This window comes from Dermacentor variabilis, chromosome 1 (genome assembly GCF_050947875.1).
Source record: "Dermacentor variabilis isolate Ectoservices chromosome 1, ASM5094787v1, whole genome shotgun sequence".
In the NCBI taxonomy this organism is placed as follows: Eukaryota; Metazoa; Arthropoda; class Arachnida; order Ixodida; family Ixodidae; genus Dermacentor; species Dermacentor variabilis.
This window is the reverse complement of record NC_134568.1, coordinates 132,831,474-132,847,764: the sequence shown is the minus strand read 5'-3', so window position 1 is coordinate 132,847,764 and position 16,291 is coordinate 132,831,474. Positions and strand designations below refer to the sequence as shown.

Below are 16,291 nucleotides of genomic sequence, written 5' to 3'. Positions count from 1 at the left end.
TGCACACCAACTTAATGCAGCCTCTTGCAACACCACCATCACCGTCATCATCAGCACTAGGTCTTTTACTCCGCCCCTCATCTGTGTGCAGCACCTACGTGCCTGGTGTCACAACCGTTGGTTGAACGTCAAACTCGGTCAACTTAGTTTGTGACGAATTTCGTCTGGGCCTTGCACCTTAAGAGTATCTAGTCTAACGATGTACCCCCTTTTGTGTATGATGATTCAACTTTCGCAGCAGCTTTCCCTCTTGCGTATAGGTCCCGCATAAGCTTATACGATACAGTGCTACTGTCGTGTCTAAACTATTTAGCGGAAACAAATGCACGAATCATTGGTTTTATCTTGTGCTCCGTATCAGGTCGGTTTCGACAGTCATTTTGTGTTCCGTTGCGTGAAGATCACATTAATGCATAGATATGCAAACACTGGAGAAATCTTCAGAGTACAGTTAGCCTCTCTATATGGCTTTCAAAGAATACGAAAAAGGCATTTGATTCAGTAGAGATACCAGCAGTCGTACAGGCACTACGAAATCAAGGATTACAGGAGGCTTAAGTAAATATCTTAGAAAATATATATAGACATTCCACAGCTACCTTAATTCTCCACAAGAAAAGTAGGAAGATACCTATAAAGAAAGCGGTCACACAAGGAGACACAATCTCTCCAATGCTATTCACTGCATGCTTCGAAGAAGTAGTCAAGCTATTAAACTGGGAAGGCTTAGGAGTAAGAATCAACGGCGAATATCTCTGCAACCTACAGTTTGCAGGTGACATTGTCCTGTTCAGCAACATTGGGGACGAGTTACAACAAATAATTGAGGACCTTAACAGAGAAAGTGTAAGAGGGAGGTTGCAGATTAATATGCAGAAAACAAAGGTAATGATCAATTACCTTTGTAATTGCCTGGCAAGGGAACAAGACTTCAGGATCGCCAGTCAGCCTCTAGTGTCTATGAAGGAATACGTTTACCTAGGTCAATTACTCACAGGGGACCCTGATCATGAGGAGGAAATTTACAGAAGAATAAAAAATGGTTGGAGCGCACATGGCAGACATTGTCAGATCGTGACTGGAAGCTTACCATTATCATTAAAAGGAAAGGTGTACAATCAGTGTACTCTACCAGGGCTAACATATGGGCAGAAAGTCGGAGACTGACGAAGAAGCTCGATAACAAGTAAAGGACCGTGCAAAGAGCGATGGAACGAAGAATGTTAGGCGTAACTTTAGGAGAGAGCGGCTTTAACTAGAGCGGTGTGGATTAGAAAGCAAAGGGGGGTAGCCGATATTCTGATTGGTGTTAAAAGAAAGAACTGGAGCTGGGCAGGTCATGTAATTTGGAGGTTAGATAACCGGTGGACCATTAGGGTTCCAGAATGGGTGCCAAGAGAAGGGAAACGCAGTCGAGGAAGGCAGAAATCTAGGTGGGGTGATGAAATTAGGAAATTCGCAGCTGCTAGTTGGAATCGGCTGTCGCAGGACAGGGGTAATTGGAAAAGGGTCGACATAAAATAGGCTGATGATGATGATGTAAATTGATGGACCCTAAAAACCGTTGAGCAGTCGAACAACCCCTCATCCACGAATAATTCATATTATCTTAGTACGTTAGCTTATCTGGTTAGAAACTTATTTTAAACCTGACGTTTGAACAGGAATGTTTCCGCCTCATAAAGAAAATGCAAACGTGAGAAACGATTCGGAAGAACAGATCAACTGCACTACGGACGTGAAAAGAAAAGAAAGGGCCCGTCCGTAGCTTTCTCATGGCACTACATACCTATCCTCTAACGTTTCCAATGTCCTTTATTGCGACTTATAACCGAACTGCTTCGTAGGCATGCTTAGGTTATTTGCAATACTTGAAGGAGCGTTTTGACCAGCGGGCAGTCTGTCACTTCATGAGAAGAACGCTCTATCTTCGCTTATTATTTTTAATCTTATTATTATTCATTATTCCGCTGCGTACTTACGTGCTGCCTCCAAAATGGTACAGGCTGTTGGCATTGACGTTATTGTGACCCTCAATTGGGGTACTAGCACGCTGAGAGGCTGAGAAAAAAAAAGTGACAGCAGGACAGTCGTGCCTTTCGCCGAGCGACCAATTCATAACAGCGATAAGTCGGTTAAAAGCGGTCGCCATCAAAAAATGAAGCAATGTACGTGCGATAATACGGTGCACTGGCGTGGTTGTAACCACCATGTTCGTGTACTAGCACGGTGAGAAGCTGTGTCTATGATGCCACGTGAAAACTATGTATACAGAACCATGATAAGCGGTGAAGTTGCCCGATTTCTGTAGTACTTCAAGCAGGTAGCCGTCTATCGTAAATTCATCTGGACTTCGTCTGCCTAGTTCAACGGCGTCGTGTGTTTGCGTGAGTAAACTTGAGCGCTTTGTTGGCGGTATTTCCATCGATCTAGCTGTTCAACTGCTTTATGGGTGATTGTTGCATGCCTTAATACCGGTGTTACACGTACGCTTCTGATCGCGATCGGGGCCGATCCGGATTGAGCTTGATCCGGATCGAGTGTAGTTACACGGTCATGTGCTATCGCGATCTTGCAGGAACCGCATCAGGACAATCGCGATCTGTGAATCGCAATAAGGCCTCTCGAACGCGATCGCAGGCTCACGTCTGCGCCCTCTAGCGCAGCATTCTGAAAACGCTAAAGACAAAAAGTGAAGGCAGCTCAATAAAAAAAAAAAAACGTTCGAAGAACATTTTATAAGCAATGGTAAGCTGTAAAATTGAAATACTGTCCAAATTTAACCATATTTTGTAAATCTGGATTTATAGCCGACGCATTATGCAGATCTGAGAGTTGCCGAACATCAGCAGACGACAATAACTCGATCCGCATCGTTCGACTGTGTCGCAGCGACCACTTGTGACCGCGATAAAGAAATCCGACCCACAAGCCGCGGTGGCTTAGCAGCATTGGTGTTGCGCTGCTAAACACGAGGTCGCGGGATGAAATCCCGGCTACGGCGACCGCATTCCGATGGGGGCTAAATGCAAAAACGCTCATGTCCCGTGAATTGGCGGCACGTTAAAGATACCCTGGTGGGCAAAATTAATCCGGAGCCCCCCACTGCGGCGTGCCTCATATTTAAATCGTGGTTTTGGCACGTGAAACCTCAGAATTCAATTAAATTTAAATCCGATCTGTATCGGCCCCGATCGCGATCAGAAGTGTACGTGTGACACCTCTATAAGAGTAGGAAGAGCAACGATATATATGGTTGATAAATTGTTGGAGCATGAACGTCCATGAGTTATTACAATAACTATTGTCATTCTAAGTTTTACTGTTTGCAAATATTCACAGAGGAGGAGGAGGAGAAGGAAAAACATTTATTAAAAAAAAGAAAGGGCAAGCACGTGTCTTTCTGCTTGTGCGGGAGACGCCCTTAATCCAGGGCTCCTGCAGCTCTTGCTGTCTGCCGGGCCCGCCGCACCAATTACTGCTGGTTATAATCACAGAGAATGACAGCTTAGTGGAGTGTGTTTCTTGTCCTGTTGGTAAGGGCGTGCTATCAAAGATATGAAACAAGTGCGCAGTTGTTCTGGTCACTTTATGCTCACTAATGAAGAATTCAAGTATATGGCGCAACTCCCGAATAATGATTAAGTCAGATATGGTGTATGTGATATGTTGATGTTTGACGCGATTTTCTTCGAATACTCTAATAGTTATTCTTGCAACGTTTCTAGTGTCGCTTTCATCGCCTGTGTACTCATCTTTGCTTTTATTCAAGTTGGTTTGGTATCTTTGATATCATGCACTAAGAAGTTTCAGCCACGTACCTCGATGTGTTTTCTGTTGCGACACTTATGGTGGGACGTAAGAAAAAAAGAAAGCATGTCTTAATTTGCATGCTCTCTAGAGATTTAAGTCACCATTCTTTTAGTTTTCTTTTTAACGAACTGCATTCACGCTTTGCATGTTAAGTTTCCTAATTCCGCTGTGCAGTGCCTCCAGCACAGCTGGTACGTAAGCGTCGACTGGCAAATCTACATGTTCATCTGGATCATTCCCGTCATCATGCTGAGGTAAACACAACGCCCCACCCCATCGCTGCACGGGGACCCGTGCTGAGCAGAGACAGAAAGCGCATACTTTCCTTACAGCCACCCGAGGATTGGCTTGCTCCTCGCAGGTGGCCTGGCGATTGGCACGTCAGCTGCCGTCACCATCAACGCTTACTTGTACTCCTACCAACCGCTCCCTTTGTATGGTCAGCCTGAGCTCGAGTAAGCACTGATCAGTTTCGTACTTTTTCGAGCGAAAGCCCTCGGTTATTCGTTCGCTACTAAGAAGAGCGGGATTCGGCTCTGCTGGCATGTGAACAGACTTTGCAGAGTTCGTTTATTCAGGCTATGTAACGTAGCATGCGCAGGACAGGATATATACTATAAACTACGAGCGCTATCTGAAGTGTGGAGGCAAGAGTAACTATACCAGTCTCCATTGCGATTCAGTCAGTTCTCGTACTGTTGTTCCCCCCGTTGTTGAAAGACCTAGTTGCCGCAAGCTATCAGTGAGCACACTAGTAAACGCGTCAGGGTCACAAAGGGCGATATTTTACTCACGCATCGTAATTTTTTTTAATTTAATGTACCTTGTACTACCACTACAAATGAATGGAGAGCGTCTGCCCTCTTCATTTTAATTTTATTTACGTCTTTTATTGAAACGCTAACTTTCTAAAAAGCTGTGTAGGTAGCTACTAAAACAAGGTGAAGTAGAGGCTATTTAGCGGCCAAAAACAATATCGTACAATTTATACAGCTAAAAAATTTCTTCCTCATTCTTTTTTTATTTTTTGTAAATATGCTTAGTAACTTTTTTTGCTATCTGTGCTCTACAATCCTTAAACATTTGGACCATCCTATGTTAGGCTTCTTGACCACGTAGGGATAATAGAATGTCATGAGTGGCGTAATTTTTCCACCCCTTATCGCACGGCTCGGCAATCATACTTGTCACGTGCGAGCTTTAATTCTTACGTGTTGCTGCCCGCCATTAGTTGAAGATGTTTTTAATCGCTGGCGCGTCGCGAGCATGTGGCTTCTGTGCATCGCTGTACCTGTTATACCATGGGGGGCCTCCTTTCATCCCTGGTGCTTTCAGTAAGACGCTGGACATGATGAAGTTCATCTACTACCGGCCGTACGTGCACGTCACCTCGTACGCCGTGGGCATCATGCTGGGCTACGCAGTCAGCACGAACGTGGGGCTGAAGCTTCCACGGTGGGCGCGCGCCGCACTCTGGACGCTATCCACTGTGCTGGCGCTGCTTGTCGTCTTCGGTCCCTTCAAGTGGCTGCGCGGAGATTCGTGGCTGGGTGCCGACGCCGTGGCTTACGCAGGCTTGAGCAAGCTGGCGTGGGCGCTGTCCCTCTCCTGGGTCGTCTTCGCCTGTGCCTCGGGCCGTGGAGGTGAGAAGGTGCCACTAATACATGTGTTTAACTCTCTGCACCGCTATGTACATCGCACCAGCAAAGAACCCAGACACGTATTTTTTTACGCCTTTTAAAGAAACGTTCGTTAGTATTTGGTATTCTCTGACATTTTTTTTCTCTCTATAGAGCCCATCTAGAATGTGCTTATAATGCTTGGGAGAGCGTGGTGAATTTACTAACGCGACATTGGCGCAAACAGGCGTTTCGCGCAGACGTGGCACGTGCCAGTAGTATGCGCTGCCGAGCTCGAACTTTATCGAGCAGCTGGCAGGAAGTACACGCACGCGTTCACTTTTCCTGTTGTCGTCCATGGAACGCGAAGCTGGGCTTTCTATCGCCATCAAGTACGAGCTACCCCTGTGAGCGGCGGATGTCTAGCTGTGCCAACAAGGGTTCATGCGAGGTTTTGCATGGCGATGAAAGGGGCTTAAAGTAACTTCTCTCTTTAAGCCGATTCAAATGCATTAGGAGTGGTGGGGCTAATTACATCGGCATCGCGTCATGCGCCGGAACCCTATAGGTTGTACCTCGTGAAAGATAAAATACAATCTGAATTGAACCTAATAAAGTTTGTTATAGGTACGTGCGGCAGATTACGAAGCGAGCACGTTACATTTACGGTCGTCGGGAACATCAACACGCACAGCACAGAAATACTATGTCGCGGACTATCTTTGTTTCCGCCTTTCTTCCAGTATTGGGAACAGTACGTTTCTTGTTCAGCCATACGCACGTCTTTACGGAGTCGCAGGCGCTCACGTTATCTCACCAAAATGTGCAGTCCCGATGCTGCGACCGCATAGCCTTGTGAAAATGTGTACCGCCCACCGCCCAGTGTTGTCATGCACAGTGTTCTGTGCGCTATGCATATGCCAAGAAAGCGCATACAGAGTAACCGCTAAGGAGCGCTCACTGGGTGCTACATTTCTTGTGTGAAAGGGAGATATGACGTCTTTCTTCATAATTTCTATGTGCGGCACTGTTCTTGCTAACAATGGACACACCACAAAGAAAGAGCAATCGCTTGTTTTTGCCAGAGAGAGTGAATGTAGTTCTTGCGAGCATCGGGAAGCATACGCGACACTTTATGAATTGCCACTGCACGGAGCAAACCTGGCAGTCCCCATCATAGCTTTCCTTTTTTTTTTGTTGTACGAGGAAGGCTAACGCGGTGTATTTACAATTTAAGCACGAGATTCTTGGGACCAGCTATCACGATGATGCGGCTGCTAATTCACTTCAGCATCGTATACTTGATTAATTAAGGGGAAATGAGACATCTACCCAATCGTAGCAATTGCTGCAAAGGAACCCGTACGAGTTTCCCTTGTAGCAATCGCTACGATTGGGTGGATGTCTCATTTCCCCCTAAGTAATTACTGCTCTCCACCTTGCGGGTTTCCGCAGAATAACTACGTCGTGTACTTGATATGAGAGAACAGGGCCCGTACTCACAAAAGGCTCATACGCTAGAATTCTTAGCAAGATCAAGTTCCGCTCCCGATGCGGGACGTAATAATATTAACGAAGGTGGCCAACCAATGGCAAAGAGCACCTACGAACTAAACGTTCTGTGAATTCGGCTCCTGAGGTTCGGCATCTCTCCTTGAACATGTAACGCATGACGACCACATGCGACAAGCGTGGGAGGAAAGGTTTAGCGTGCGCTGAAAACAGTTACGACTGAGACGCTAATGTCGACATTAGCGTTAGGCACTATGGCAGTGCTTATGTTCCTACAATTTAAGTGACTTGCTCATTGCAAGCAATAAAAAAGAAAACTGGCTGTCGCTTTCGCCCTTAATGCAAAGGGCCAGTCGTAACTGTCTTCAGCGCACACTAAACCTTTCCGCCCACGCTTTGCTCCCACCGTGTTCGATTAGCACATCAACGCAGTCTGCTCTTGCTCGGTTCTCTCGCAGGTTTCGCCAACCGGCTGCTCTCCTGGAAGCCTCTAATACCGCTCAGCCGGCTTTCGTACGGCGCCTACCTCATCCACTCACCGCTCTACCTCATACGCGCCGGCATTCTGCGAGAACGAATGTCCCTGCAGCACTTCAACCTGGTACCTCTTTTTAGTCATATTCATTCATCCAGTCCAAGTGTCTACTTCTGTCTTTTTTATAATTTCCTAAACACATAGCACTGTACTAATAACTACGTACTAGTAATTATGGAAAACCAACTTGCCCAAGAATCAACTCTTCTACATAACACTGTACTTCGTGATAGCGCCACTGAAATGATTGTGCAGTTCTACTGTGTCGTACCTATAAGTTTATTTCAGTATATTCATCTTGCAATCACGTCAAAATGTCATGCTCAAACCCATAAACTGCCTTTTTATCTTTTCTTCAATATACCGAGAGTGTTAAGATGAGGAAACTCAGATACGGAAACGCTAGGCCACAAAAGCGTAAAGCTTGAAGCCGGTATCAGTCCTACATCAAAAAGCGCATTGAAGGAAATATCCGTGATGCATTTGTACATAAACTGTTTTTCTTATCGATATTCCTCGGTATGGAGAAGGCGCATGACACAACGTGACTTTACGGGATCTCCCGAGACTTGTCGGGAATCGGCATCCGTGCAAATATGCTAAACATAATCGAAAGCTATCTGTCCAATAGTACCTTCCGCGTGAAAATCGGCAACGTATTGTCTCGACCTTTCATACAAGAAACACGTGTACCCCAAGGAGCCGTGCTTAGCTGCGCGCTCTTTATCGTGAAGATGAACAGGCTTCGTGCGTCATTACCGCCAGCTATTTTTATTCCGTCTACGTAGACGACGTACAAATAGGTTTCAAATCCTGCAACCTTACAGTGTGTGAGAGACAAGTACAACAGGGCTTGAACAACGTGTCCAAACGGGCAGACGAAAACAGATTTAAAGTGAACCCCAACAAAAGTGCTTGTGTGCTTTTCACAAGAAAGAAAGGGCTCATTGCAGATCCCAGTATAGAAATGTATAGGCAAAAAATGACTGTGGATAGAGAACACAAGTCCTTAGGCGTTATACTTGACTCTAAATTTTATTCCACACATAAAATATATCAAGGTGAAATGCTTAAAAACAATGAGCTGTCTGAAAACTTTATCCCACACAACATGGGGCAGCAAAAGGAAGTGTTTAATGTACCTTTACAAGAGCCTGATTCGATCACGATTGGACTATAGTGCCGTGATCTATTATTCTGCCGCCCCGAGCGTGCTAAAAATGCTAGATCCCGTCCACCGTCTAGGTATCGGGCTGGACACTGGCGCTTTCAGAACAAGTGATATTGAAAGTTTATACGTAGAATCAAATGAATGGTCACTCCATCTGCAGAGAGTATACATCAGCCTAACGTATTTTTTAAAGTTCACTCTAATCATCAACATCCGTGTTCTAATACCGTTAACGATATGACATGTGCTACACTCTTTCGTAATCGTCCCTCTGTAAGACAGCCTTTTTCACGGGGTGTGAGGGAGCTTAGCGTTGAAATGGATGTCCCACTCCTCGAACATCGCTTAATGCCTTCAGCTAAGCTGCTACCGCCTTGGGAGTGGCAGCTGATAGGATGTAATTTATCTTTTCTACAAGTTACAAAGCACGCTCCAGAGATCGAAATCCGTATGCATTTCCTAGAACTCCAGTACAAGTATTCCTGCACGGAGTTCTGCACAGACGCATCAAAGTCAGAAGACGGGGCGTCCTATACAACCGTCGGTCCATCCTTCTCGGGTTCCGATGTACTGCATCCGGAAACAAGTATCTTTACAGCTGAGGCCTATGCACTATTGTCGGTTGTAAAGCATACAAGAAATTTAAAACTCCAAAAAGCAATTATATATACGACTCCCTAAGCATCGTGCAGGCCTTAATGTCACTCTGTAAGCACAAAAATCCAGTACTTAGTTAATTCTATTCCGTCCTGTGTAAAGCGTATATATCTAACCAGCATGTCATTATATGCTGGGTGCCTGGCCCTAGGGGCATCAAGGGTTATGTTCTGGCGGACGAGATGGCAACGTGAACTTCATCGCAAGCTATTTTTATTTATTTTTATTTATACAATACTGTGGACAAGAAGTCCAAGCAGGGTGAGAAAAAAAACAATGATATACACAGAACAAGATGACACAAGTGTGTAACACGTTTTTCACACAAATTGTTTGGTCGTAAGGTTGACGATTAAGAAAAAATTTTAACTTGATTACAATACAACTATAATTAATACGCGAAATAACAAGATTATTTACACAAATGATATACAGCTCATGGGCGCTGGGGGTATGCTTCAGTTGCTTCAAAAAAAGAGTACCGAACAGTGTCAGTCCTTGCGAAAATAGGTGTTAGAGAATGGGGGTAGTGGTGTCGAGTGGGTCTGCTTATCAAGAGCGATACGTATTTTGCGGTGTCTAAGGCTATCCTATGATTAATTAAGTTTGAAAGAAACTCTAGTCGACTTTTCTTTCTTCGAATTTGTAATAGTTCAATGCCGTTATCGGTTAGTAATGCAGTAGGGGAGTCAGTAGCCTTAAATTTACTGGAAATAAATCGTACTGCTTTTCTCTGAATTCTTTCTAGGTTCTTAATGTTAATTTTTGTGTGAGGGTCCCAAACTATGGAAGCATACTCAAGTTTTGATCTAATTAAGGAAAAGTAAGAGAGTAGTTTAACACTAGACGGAGCAGTCTTGAGTTTGTGGCGCAGAAGGCGTAGTTTCCGGAAAGCGGCAGAGCAGAAGGTATTTATGTGCAACTTCCATGATGAGTCACTCGTTAATCTTAAGCCTAAATATTTAAAACATGTTAGTTTCAGTAAAGGTGCTGCAGCTAAATTGTAAGTGTAGTCTAAGGGGACTTTTTTACACGTTATGGGGAGATAGACACACTTAGTTGCATTAAGAAGCATTCCCCATTGCTCACACCATTTTAACACATTGTCTAAGTTAGAGTTAAGGTCATATTGGTCAGTAATGCAGGTAACTTCTCTAAACAAAACACAGTCATCAGCAAATAGACGAATCTGAACTGGGGTGTTAACGACATTGACAATATCATTAATATATAGTAAAAAAAGTAGAGGGCCACGTACGCTCCCCTGCGGAATGCCAGAAATTACCGGAAGGCAGCCAGAGACTTGTTCTCCCACCTGAACGTACTGGTTGCGGTTGTACAGATAGGCTGAAATCCAGGAAAGGAATAATTCTGGAACGCCCATCATCCGAAGCTTAGTCATTAGTTTATCGTGTGGGACTGTATCGAATGCTTTGCTGTAATCTAGGAATATTACATCAATTTCACTGTTCGTATCTAGACAAGCTGCAAAGGTGTGAACTATAGTAACCAATTGTGTTGTGGTAGAAAATCCTTTTCGAAATCCACGTTGATGATTTGATAAAACTGAGTTTTCTTCTAAGAATTCGGGTAATTTGTGAGCTATTATGTGTTCGATAAGTTTACAACAGGAAGATGTTAAGGAGATCAAGCGATAATTTTGTACTAATAGACGGTCGCCTTTCTTGAATATAGGCACAACTCGGGCTGACTTCCAGACATCTGGCAATTGCGCTGATAGAAGAGAGACACGAAAAATAATAAACAAGTATTTAGCAACAGACTCGGAAAAGCAACGAATAAATATGTTCGGTATATTGTCGGGACCACAAGAAGCTTTAGTCTTAGAGTCAAGCAACATAGCAAGGACGCCAGGATAAGAAATGAAGTTTACATTTACAGCATTGTCCATGTTTCTGGTGGGTAGAGAATCACTAGCGGCAGAAAGTACACCATGGAAATAGTCATTGAAGTCTTGAGCAATGGCGGTCTGATCAGATACCAATGAACCATCGACACGAACCTGTCATATGGGTTTCTTTTTTTTCGCTGATATAGTTCCAAAACTTCTTTAGATCACTTTTTCTTAAGTTTGGGAGTGACGTATTGAAGTAGTAGTCTGTCGAGGTAAGCACCGCACGTGCAAGGTTATTTAGAGTGTCGGATATAAGTTGGGGATAAGCATTCTTTTTCTTTAATCTTTTTACTTTACGCTTGAGGTGAATGATGCTCCTCGTCATCCATGGTGTGTGTTTATGCACCTAATTACGTTTAAACGGTATAATGTTTTCAATGCAGTAGAAGCATATGCGTTTAAATTGGTCCCACAAACTGCAAACATCCGTACTAACAAAATCTGTTAGACAAGTTTCTAGGTGGTCGATAATGCGTGCATCACGGGCACGTGTATAGTCTTTCACATAATGAAAGGACGGGTTTGCAGCCTGCGAAAGCGGCACCAGGGGAATAGAAACTGAGACAAGGCAGTGATCAGATAGCCCTTGATCAATTACAACGGTGGATGTACCGAAATCACGTGGAATAAACACCAGATCTAAAACAGATTTAGAGGCACCTTGATAATGCGTTGGTTCATGAACCAATTGTATCAAATTATGTGCCAGCATTATGTCAAATTGATTAATCCTACCGTTTCTGTCCCTGCCACAGATCTGAGGCCTTTCATACGAAGGAAACTGCGAAACCACTGGCAACGCTTGTGGGACGCGGAAACAAATAATAAGCTGCACGTGATAAAGCCACAATTAAGTTTCTGGCCCTCCGCAACAAAATCACGCCGAACAGATGTCCTTTTCTGTCCTCTCAGAATAGGACGCACATTTGGCACCCATAATTTTCTACTCACTAGAAATGAACCTCCAACCTGTTGGGATAGGCTGGGAGAGGCTGACCGTCCTCCACGTCCTTCTGGAGTGTTGGGGCGCCGAATCTGGGAGAGACATTTTCCCCTAGCATACTGGTAGCACATCCCCCTTCATCCTGTCATGTTCCTCGGTCCAGAACCGTTTTTTGATAATAATACAGTCCTAGCTTTCTTGAAAGATGTTGTCTTACATGTTATTAGCCCCATACATTTGTAGCGCTTCCTCTCTTCAGAGGATGCCACTGCGATAGTAGTATAGTATAGCATATGCCTCCAGGCCCTTGCGTTTCAAGGGCTCTGGTGAGGCAGTAGTGATCTAACAACTTTTTCACCTGACAAATTTAGTACATCGTATCATTTTTAGCAATGCCTTTCAAGGCTCATAGTACAAGTCATTCGTCATCGCCATAATCTTATTAGACGTAGATTTTAAGCACTTTACAGCGGATATATTTAAGGCTCCTTTACGGCCACGTCCCGTCAACTTCATAGAACTCATCACTCCAATGCGAAGTCACTAACACTGGCATGGCGCTCTTTGGCCATAACTCACCCTTGCACCAATAAACAACGCACACTCATTTATTCATCAAGAGGTGTTAGATGCCAAACAAAAGTTTGAACATAAAAGGATGTTCGCCTTTCTTATTGCAGTGCTTCTAGAAATATTAAAATTTTTATGAAGATATTAAACGAGATTTTCATGGGCAGTTGACAAACGACTTGTGTAGTACACTAATTGGACGCAAACGTTGGACTTCACTGGCGTGTATTCTTAGGGTTCCCACCAAATGAACCAGTTAAGTGAAAGCTTGAGGTCGAGCGATTGTAATATTTATTACCTGATCTTAACACTTTATGTCACGTACGGTTAAAAATGAACTCTAAAGAGACACTTGGCTTTGATTTCGACAACAGGAGCCCATTTCAGCGTACGTGTTTACTTGGCGTTTCGATTATATTGAGTACACTTACTACAGGACCGGCCACCTAACTTCAAGGTTAATACGATAACTTTCCAGTGACAGCTCCGCTGCAGTGAGTGACGTGGTGAACCTCCCACCCGTTTTTACGTCAGTACTGAAGATATGCAACTGCGCTTCGAATTTTGAAAAGCTCTTCGAAGTGACTTCGCGAATTACGCTTCCTCTTGAGGTGGAGGGTGGCGCGGCTGTCATCATCGTCGTCCTCGCAAACAATACATTTACGGATTCCTGCCAATTTCTCTTGCGCATTGTTCATCGATGAGGCTCATTTTAAGCCTATATGGTTCGTGCGTCAGCCTGTACGCACTAGAATTGGATGTTTTGGACGGGCAAGAACATGACAAAGGTCCGTTTGCCCGAGAAATGCTTTACTCAATCGCTTCACCTTGCTGGTCTAAACGCAGGTGAAGGACTTCTTCGGATGCCTGACAATGTCTTTCCTGATGGCATACCTGCTGTACCTGTTGTGCGAGGCACCTGTTGCGTCACTCGAAAAACTGTTGCTGGCACCTGCGACTCGTCGGATCCAGGCTGCGGTCGCGCAAAAGGACGCCACGAGCGAAGCCCTGCATGGCGAACGTGGCCGGGAAGATGTCTGCGTCACCGTCGCTTCTGCGCAACATTACGCCATCGCCGAGTCCAAGTGCCACCTCTAGAACTGATTGTGCGTGTAGAACAAAAAAAAAAACTTCACCCTTTCATGCCAGCACTTTGAAACGATCAAACAGTCTCGTCACACAGCATCGACGACATCCGACCCCCGCTGGAGTGGACGGCGCCACCTTTCCGACCGAGAGTGATTGAGCCCACTTTCATGACTAGCCCTTGTACATCATCGCGTTTGGGCACCTCCTCAGGTCACTCACTGGCTGTCTACAACTGCTGAACAACTGTGCTAAGTCGTATTTCTCGTTTTTGTTCCGTTCGGTGCAAGCGACTGAATGTGCGTGTATTTCTACCATAGTTTAAAGCCAATGCATTGACATCATTCAGATCCTAATTACGCAGCATGTGACACTTCCGCTTTGCTTTTTCTGCATATTTTTTTTAATATTTCCTACCTTTAGAAGGCACAACTCGACAGCCTTCGCTTTTCTTAAAGTTAACCTAAGTTGGCACTAGATTTAATAGTAATCTTGCAGTATAAGAAGCGTTATATAGGTCTGCCGCGGGAGAACATAGTTGACTTTACTTGCGGATACTCAGGGGCGATCATATGGTTACCGAACGTCAACTTATACAAGCTCCAAACGTGAAGTAGTGCTTGTACGTCATACTTGAGTACAAATGCTCCATCGAAAGAATGAAAAAAAAAAACAGAATCAGCGATTTTTCCGGAGACGCCGCGCCATGCAGTATAAGTTGACTTTGTTGTGATCCCTTGCTCGGCAAACAGGCCCCGCCGGCATTCGAGAAACGAACGCTTCAGCAGAGCCCGACAGACGTGGACGCGAATGTGGGAGTGTCAGCCGCTTTGTTGCACTCAGCTGGTGACGCAAGGATGTGAGTCGTAGCTCGATTTCAAATATGGTAGTATTGGAAAGTTCATGCGCTTGAGATCACGAAAAGAAGGAACAAATTGTTATTTTGTATATATAAAAAAACCTCACTACCTCTCGATTACATATCATACCTCATATGGCGCATCCTTGTTTTGCCAGTCATCAGTGCTGTCTATACGACCAATCATGCTCATCTGCCCTCACACTTTTTGTTTACCACCGGCTACAGCATTGAGAATTTGCTGGCTTTCGCGAAGCTGAACATTTTTTACCATTTTATCGCAACTGCGTATGGCTCAATAATCATCACACACAGGAGCTCGGTTGTGCCAACTTTCTGGTCAATTTCTGGTGACTTCTGGTCATATCGAATCTACTACGCATCTATAAAGGAGTGCTGTAACCGCAATGTATGCTGCCATGTATAAAAATTAAACATGAACAGAGTGCGGATCTTGAATCATATAGACTGTGTGAAAGCGGGACGCAATAATTTATTACGCGATATACTTATGTATATGTATACTATGAGCCGAAAAATAGCCTCACGTACAACAGGCTTTTCATTTGATTAAGCTTAGGCTAACGTATAATAAAACACACAAGGAGTGACGTCAAGGTAAACGGGAAGTACCTCTGCGATTTGTCAGCATCGTATATTGCTCGTCAGCAGCACTTTAGTTTCACGTGTCAAAATAGGCTTTTTAGTTATTTGCTGTACAGGAATTTTAACTTTTTTTCGATATGCTAATAGATCTCAATTTACCGCGTCTAGCGTGTGGACATGTTCGATTTATAAGCCGGGAAGCTGAATGGGAGCTGGTGCGGACGCGGTACCGTGCTGGAACATGTTAACTTTGCGGTATTAATGTCGTCAACCTTATCAGAAATCCTTACCTATTAAAGCGATCAGCCTTGTTATTTTAGCATTAGAACAGGATTAGTGTCATTTAAGGAGACGTGCACTCGTGTAGTTCAAGTGACTTCTTTTTCTTGCTGTCGTTACAGTGAAGTTACGTTGCTGTTTCTGTTTTGTTTATGTTTATTTCTTCATCCATGAAGAATCAACCCTAGCCCTCCCTCTTAACTTTTAACTGCCGTAATCAATCGCTATGCTTTGACAGAGCTCTGCGTCGGGTTTTCTTTGACTCATGTTTTTCATTTTTATTTGTAAACAAAAGTACGTCCATTTTGACGTGAGAAGCTACATTACTGCTGCCCGAATTCCACGTTAGTAATTGGCGAGCTTTTTGATGATAGTAAGTGTTTTTGTAACAATACTACAGATTCGCCAGTGATGAATACTACCTTTATACAGAATTTTCCAAAACGAGCAAACAACACCGTTACGCAGCACTCATTAAGCTTTTGCGCCATTACAACAGCACAAAAAAAAAAAGACAGCAAGCAAGACGGATTCAACAGACTTTAATGGTGCATTCCTTTCCTTATTAAAGTCTGTTGAATCCCTCTTGCTTGCTGTCTTTAATAGTGCATTGCTTTCCTTACCGACAGCCCTACTTGCAACACCTGCGGCTGCGAGGAGACGATTGAGCACCTCCTTTGTGACTGTCGCCGTTACAAAGTGCCAAGGAAAGTGCTCGTGACCGCG

At 44.2% G+C, this 16,291-nt stretch overlaps 1 protein-coding gene across 1 annotated transcript in view; it reads left to right on the top strand.

Moving 5' to 3' along the window:
* LOC142585395 (nose resistant to fluoxetine protein 6-like) overlaps positions 1-16,019 on the top strand; it is an 87,625-nt gene extending 71,606 nt beyond the window's left edge. Inside the window, exons 9-13 of the mRNA XM_075696169.1 lie at positions 3,988-4,067; positions 4,146-4,268; positions 5,149-5,456; positions 7,403-7,545; positions 13,582-16,019. Of these exons, the coding sequence (XP_075552284.1) occupies positions 3,988-4,067; positions 4,146-4,268; positions 5,149-5,456; positions 7,403-7,545; positions 13,582-13,833 (906 nt within the window). The 3' untranslated portion in view covers positions 13,834-16,019. The remainder of the gene's footprint in view (positions 1-3,987; positions 4,068-4,145; positions 4,269-5,148; positions 5,457-7,402; positions 7,546-13,581) is intronic.
* The last annotated feature ends 272 nt before the right edge of the window (positions 16,020-16,291 follow it).